This window comes from Onychomys torridus, chromosome 1, assembly GCF_903995425.1.
Source record: "Onychomys torridus chromosome 1, mOncTor1.1, whole genome shotgun sequence".
In the NCBI taxonomy this organism is placed as follows: domain Eukaryota; kingdom Metazoa; phylum Chordata; class Mammalia; order Rodentia; family Cricetidae; genus Onychomys; species Onychomys torridus.
Genome location: NC_050443.1, coordinates 32,759,322 through 32,766,620, shown reverse-complemented (window position 1 = coordinate 32,766,620; position 7,299 = coordinate 32,759,322). Strand labels below are relative to the sequence as shown.

The 7,299-nt window shown below is 41.6% G+C and overlaps 1 protein-coding gene across 1 annotated transcript; it reads left to right on the top strand.

Moving 5' to 3' along the window:
- The first annotated feature begins 3,422 nt into the window (after window positions 1-3,422).
- LOC118594677 (mas-related G-protein coupled receptor member B4-like) lies at window positions 3,423-4,476 on the top strand. The gene has a single exon (XM_036204807.1). It carries the CDS (start codon window positions 3,430-3,432, stop codon window positions 4,474-4,476), a length of 1,047 nt encoding a protein of 348 aa, XP_036060700.1. The 5' UTR covers window positions 3,423-3,429.
- The last annotated feature ends 2,823 nt before the right edge of the window (window positions 4,477-7,299 follow it).

Sequence of the window (7,299 nt, the reverse complement as noted above, 5' to 3'; positions counted from 1 at the left end):
CTATCCTATTTTTTATCCAAATTTCTTCACATTATCACCCTGGGTGGCATTCAGTTTTGTCCCTTCATTTGCTACATATATTGAAATGATCAATTGGCTTCATATTTATGCTCTTTATTATATTAATTTATTTATTTAGCCATGTTTAACCACCATTGTGTAGCTGAAGTTTTCTCCAGTCCTGCCTGGCCCATGATCAGGACAAATCTCTCTCAACTGCCAGTCCAGCAGCCACTCAGACCCAACCAAGAAAACACACAGAGACTTATATTGCTTACAAACTATATGGCCATGGCAGACTTCTTGTTATCTAGTTCTTCTACCTTAAATTAACCCATTTCTATTCATCTATATGTCTACATGTGTTCCATGGCTTTACATGCTTCCTTTACATGCTGCTTCCTGGATGGCAGACTGGCATCTCCTCTCACTCTGCTTTCCTATTCTCCCAATTCTCCTCTCTGCTAGTCCCACCTATACTTCCTGCCTGGCTACTGGTCAATCAGTGTTTTATTTATCAATCAATCATACATAGCACTGTTGAATCTTGGAATAACATTGACTAAATCAATTTGAATACTACTTATCTATTTTATTTTCATTTTTTTAGTTTCATACATGTAACAATTCATTGTAATCATATTCATCCAGTGTTACCTCTCTCAGCCTTGAACAATTCTGTTGATCTTCTTCTTCCTCCCAACCAGTCTCATTTCTACTTTCATCTCAATTTTTTAATTTTATTTACTCATTATGTAGTCAGTATTCTGCCTGTATGTATATCTGCATTTCAGAAGAGGACACCTGATCTCATTACAGATGGTTTTTAGCCACCATGTGGTTGCTGGGAATTTAACTGAGGACCTCTGGAAGAGCAGCCAGTGCTCTAAATGGCTGAGCCATCACTCCAGTCCTCCTGTCATTTTTTAATGATCCACTGACTGTTCAATCTTTATGTCATTGTATGTTATTTCATGGTTTCCTTTGGTGACATTTTTTATCATAATTTCTTTATTGTATGTTCTGGAATTTCACATCATGCACCTTAATTCACTCAAATCCCAGGCCCTCCATATTCTACCCTTACCCATGCAGTGACCCCAAAAGAAAATTGATCAAACCAAACCAAGCAAACAAACAAAAAGAAACAAAAACCTCTTCGCTCCTCCATCTATTCCTGCTTCTCCAACACCTCTTCATTCATCTTAATGGCAATGGATGCTGCCACACAGTATACCCTTTTGTCCAATCAGCTACTTGAAATGTTCATTGCAAAGAGTCATTGGTCTGATTCAAGGCCTCTGGTTTATGTTACACCATCATCAATGGATCCTCACTGAAAATTCTCTTTGATATCCTGAGGCCACCTGGAGTCACTGAGATCTTATGGACATCCTTTCAAAGACCAGTCCCTTCACCAGCTCCAGCAGGTCCTAATTACAGTAGATATTAGCATGGTAGAACCTTAGTCCTGGCTGTGGGCCTGGGTAGGTAGTTGAGATGGTCAGTCCAGAACACTGGGCTCACCCCCTCTGGTGAAGGGCAGAGCCAGCTCCCCTATACCCATGCCTTAAGGGTCAGTTCTCACTCTTCTATGAGAAGGTGTGGTGCAATCTTTCCAAAGAGTGGGGTCCTTATCTGTCATGAGGGTTGGGGCTAGCTCTCTTAATGCAATGTACAGGAGGGCCAGAGCCAGTTATACTATGGTCAGTGAATGGTGGGCCTGGCTCAACATAGCTCTCTGATTTCATCAGGAATGTATCCTATGGGTCCCTGGGGTGACACAGGCCACAGACATCAACACATACCCAGCTGCAGCAGGACCATGGACCTAGACATAGCATGGGCCTGGATGACATCCTGGCTCTGGGTAGAAGCATGGTTCCTTGACACCAACAAGGCCACAGGTTGAAGCCCCTATCCTAGGCTTCTGCACAACCTTTGGTGGCAAGACAGACCCAGCTGTGGTGGGACCATAGACCCAGACAAGATATTCAGGAGTAGCCAGGTTCAGATGTTACCGTGGCCCCAGATGGTGGTAAAGGACACCCAGATCAACCTGTCTCCAGTGGCAGCATGTCCCTCAGACATCAACATGGCTCTAGGTATTGGCTTAAACCCCAGGAATCTACATGGCCCTCAAGATGAAAGGATCTATGGACACAAACAGAAATCCTGACTGCAGTAGGGCCACAGAACCAGACATAGCTCCCAGCAGCAGCCATGGCCCAGACATCACCATGGCTTCAGATAACATAATGTGCTACCTTGGTCTGTGTGGCACCAGATGTAGCATGGCCCTTGATCACCAACATGGTCCCAGGTGGTTGAACAGCCTTCATTCTGCACCCTTGGTCAGTGTGGGAAAGAAAAGCTGTCTTTTCTTCAAATGTCTCTGTGGCTTCAGGGATAAGAAATACAAACCTATTAAGAATGTCTAGCTGGGCAGTGGTGATGCACACCTTTAATCCCAGCACTCAGGAGGCAGAGGCAGGTGGATCTCTGTCAGTTCAAGGCCAGCCTGGTCTCCAAAGTGAGTTCCAGGAAAGGTGCAAAGCTACACAGAGAAACCCTGTCACAAAAAAAAGAATGTCTATATGGGGATATGGATGGAAAGAAAGCTCTAAATGATGCTACCTGCCCTCTTTTCCAGACTCTTTGCATCCATGTAAGATCTTAAAGCTCCTCTCAGGGTTTGGGACACTATTTCCAAATGGAGGTGCTCTCTAGCTTCGTCTGCAGCATAGCCCATGCTTTTCATGCCAGAAACCTGTGCCTCTGCATGTAGTGTAGGTACAAGTCACAACCAGAACAACATTTACTCCAAATTTCAACTACCCTTGAACTTATGGTTCATTTGCTCATTTGTTACAGTTATTATTTCTTCCCTGTAACCCTGTAGAGAACAGGACACTGGTGATATAATCACAAACAGATTGATGCTTCTCTGACGTCTAGTTTTCAAATTTTAAAATAACGACTCAGTCCTTCTAGCACAGGAAGTGTGACTGTTGCCACACAGGTCCTCATAAGAAGTCCCATTCCCTTCATGACTCTCACTCATGATTCCATTTCCCCATTTGGTAGACGCCTTAGAGTAACTGAGGGCAGCTATGGCTTGTGCCAGCATCTTCCATATTCCTGCACCAGAGAAGGAACCTCAGCCCTGGATCAGAAAGACAGTTTCAGAATTCTGTCTCTCCCTGACACAGCATAAGATGCTTAGCAACTGGACTGGGACCGACTACCACAACATCACTAGAGGCAGTGGTCAGCAGATAGAATGAAGAGCACAAACTGGATTTAAAAGACGTTTCTAGCACTGTGGGGGTTTGATAAATTACTTGATCTCTGCAAGTCTGTTTCCTCCTACTTATGAACCTGTGCCAGACATTCCCACATAGCCAGGTGATCTTGACAGAAAGTATCATGTGTTCATATCTCAATTTACTTTGCAGGAACACCAGTGGAACATTCTCAAGCATGGGTCCATCCACCCCAACCTGGAGCACTGACAACACAACAATGAATGGAAGTTACTACACTGTAATCTTAGACTGTGTCACCGTGTACAAAATCTTCAGTATTCTTTCTGTCATCATTTGCATGGTTGGCCTGGCAGGAAATGCCATAGTTCTGTGGCTTCTGGGCTTCCATGTGCACAGGAATGCCTTCTCAGTCTATGTCCTCAACCTTGCTGGGGCTGACTTTCTCTACTTGTGCTCTCAGACTGTGTTTTCCCTGGAAAAAATCCTTTTTCTGTTTCATACCAGCTGGTTTTATGTTCCATTCTATTTTACCAGAGTATTATTCTTTGCTTACCTTGCAGGGTTGTGTATGATTGCAGCCATTAGTATTGAGCGATGCCTGTCTGTTTTGTGTCCCATCTGGTATCACTGCCGGAGACCAAGATACACGTCACCTGTCCTGTGTGCCCTTCTCTGGGCCTTCTCTCTACTGTTAAGCCTCCTGTTAGGGTTGGGTTGCAGTTCACTGGTTAGTTACTATGTATATACTTTCTGCAACACTGCTGTTTTTACCACTGTTGTACTTATACTGGTACTATCTGTGGTTACTTGTGGATTCAACCTGATCCTGTTGGTCAGGATCTTCTGTGGCTCACAGAGGATTCCTGTGACCAGGTTGTATGTGACCATTGCACTCACAGTGCTGGTCTTCTTAATCTTTGGTCTGCCCTTTGGTATCTATTGGGTAATTCTCTTTTCAAGTGAGACATCGCCTAGAGTTTTCTCTTGCAAGATTTATGAAATGACAGCTTTCCTGTCCTGTGTTAACAGCTGTGCCAACCCCATCATTTACTTCTTTGTTGGCTCCATTAGGCATCACAGGCTCCAGAGGCAGACTCTGAAGATGCTTCTGCAAAGAGCCATTCAGGACACTCCTGAGGAAGAAGATGGAGAGAGGACTTCATCAGGAAATCCTAGACAGCAGGAAACATCCTTGTGTAGTAGTTGAGTGAGTCCTTGATGAGAAACAGTTGCTTTGAGAATCAACAAGGCCTTTATCTGTTTAGACCATTTTCACAACCTTGTTTAGTTGGTTGAGAAAATACTCATTTTGTAGAAATTGGGTGAAATGGTACTTGTTAAATAGAACTGACTGCAGCACCCTAAAGCTGCCTTATGTGGGCCTCACTAAATCCCCTTGTGATATAAAACTTTTAATCAAATCACTTGAGGTCAGGGCAGCTCCATTATAGACAAACCTCACCCTACAAAGAAGGCCCAAGGCAGTACAGGGAAGGTCAGAATTTCTTTGGTCATTGAACATGATAAAGATTAAATGAATATTGTACTTAATAGAGATGTCCCTATTTTAACAAGTTGTTTTTTAAAGGTTAAGAGAAATCATTGAAATTCCCATAATTTCAGTTTCCTCCAATATCCTCACATTTTAAAATTTGTATAATTCTAAACTGTCCCTTATATAAGTTACCTAGCAAACATATATCCATCTTTAATACTGCCTATTCTAAATCTCCATTCACCCATTTGAGTCTAGAACTTCAAATTATCTTCCCTCTTCCTCACTGAAAGAATAAGATCAGGTTTTACACATCAACATCCAAGCACACTTGAAGTTAGAGAAAAACTGTCTCCAGTTTCCCATTTTCTCATTGCCTTGGTTAGCATTCCATGGTCATGTCTTCCCTCTTCTTCCCTTGTCTTTGCCCTGACTCTCTCTCAGTGACTGTCTAACCACTCATGAAAAAATTTCAAGTAAGTATCATTGAACTTATTTCCTCTTGAATTGAACCTCTGTCATATTTACATTATTCCCAAAAATGCATAGCATCCATAACTTCAATTATGAGTGCTTACATTTTTCTTTTTTTTCTCTTTTTTTTATTATTATTATGTGTTTTAATTTTACACATCAGCCATGGGTTCTCCTGTCCTCCCCCCTCCCGCTCCCACCGCCACCTTCCCCCCAGCCCCTCCCCTCCATTCCCAGGTCCTCCAGGACCAAGATTCCCCTGGGGATTCATTTAAACATGGTGGATTCAGTACAGGCAGGTCCAGTCTCCTCCTTCCAGGCTGAGCATGTGTCCCTGTGTAAACCCAGGGTTCCAAACAGCCAGCTCATGCACTATGGACAGGTCCTGGTCCTGCAGCCTGGATCCTCCCAAACAGTTCAAGCTATTCAATTGTCTCACTTATCCAGAGGGCCTGATCTCTAACAGTCGTGCTGGAACTCTCATCAATAACTGATGGAAGTACATGCAGAGATCCTCAGCCATGCCCCAGGTGGAGCTCCAGGTGTCCAACTGGTGAGAAAGAGGAGGGACTATAAGGGTGTGAATTGTTGAATCCAAGATTGCAAAAAGCACAGGGACAAATAGCCAATCGAATGGAAGCACATGAATTATGAACCAACAGCTGTGGAGCCCCCAGCTGGATCAGGCCCTCTGGATAAGTGAGACATGTTTCTTTTAAAATGAGTTTGAGTATTAAAGTTTGGTAGGAATGTTTAATTGTTTTCTTCCCTTGGCAGTATGTATAGTATTTTCTGGAACCATGGAAGTCATCTGCAAGAAAGAGATCATCTCAAACTCAAAGCATCTGAGTCTTTTGTCCTAAATGTGAAGTGTCTTCAGCAATACTAGCCTACCCTAAACCACTAAGAAATGACCAATGGTTACATCTATATTCCATAATGATTGGGGAGTCACAGGAACTATCTTAATCAAGCATGCAAAATGAGGTATCTCATGCCTGGAACTACCCAAGTGGCTTAACTTCCTTTAAGATGTATGTGTACAAATATATATATATATATATATATATATATATATATATATATATGTATGTATATGCATATATGTGTGTATGTAAGTATATATATATAAAATGTTTGTATACATGCATATGAGTGTATACATTTATATGTGTACATCATGAATATGTATATAAACACACACACACACACACACACACACACACACACACATATATATATATTCCTGTATGTGTATAATTTCAAGGAAAGTTAAAATAATACAATTCCTTAAGTCCTTAACAAACAACCTTCCTATTATCCCTCCTCTTCCTTCTGTATTGACCTTCCACCCTCCACCCCAGTCAGATCCCCTCACCATTATTCCAATTCCCACTCACATCATCTCTATGCTGCTATTGCCTCCCAATCCTCCCAACAAATGGTCTCTTTATACTTTTCTGGTTTGTGGTTATTCCATGTTCTATATGCACATTGGGGAATTTAAAGCTTGTGATATAGAAAAGAAAGACTGTGTGGAATTTGTCTTTGTGGATAGGACTCCATTAACAAAACAATTGAGACAAACAATTGATAAGTGGGCTTTCATAAAACTAAAAAATTTCTGCACAACTAAAGAAGCAATCAGCCAGGTAAAGAAGAAACCCACAGGATGGGAGAGAAACTTTGCCAGTTATACACCAGATGGAGGATTAATATTCAGAATATATAAAGAATTTCAAAAATGAAAAAAAATTTTAAAAATGGACTGAGACCTAAACTGAGAGTTCTGAAGAGGATTAATAAAAATTGCTGATAAAATCTTAAATGTCTTTATCAACCTAATCAATGAGAAGAATGCAAACTAAAACAAACTTGATATTGCATGTTGCCCCAGGCAGCATATTTCAAATCAACATCAAAAACACCAATAGCTGTGGGTACCATCAAAACTGATAAAGGTTCGATTTGAACAAGAGAGACCTCTTAATTAGAAGAGGTGATAGTTCATCAACCAACATGACCATCCAGTTTAAACTCACTTATACCATTAATACATGC

Bases quoted from the DNA above. Each gene is read 5' to 3' on its own strand.
- LOC118594677 (XM_036204807.1), top strand. From the start codon at position 3,430: ATGTGTTCATATCTCAATTTACTTTGCAGGAACACCAGTGGAACATTC.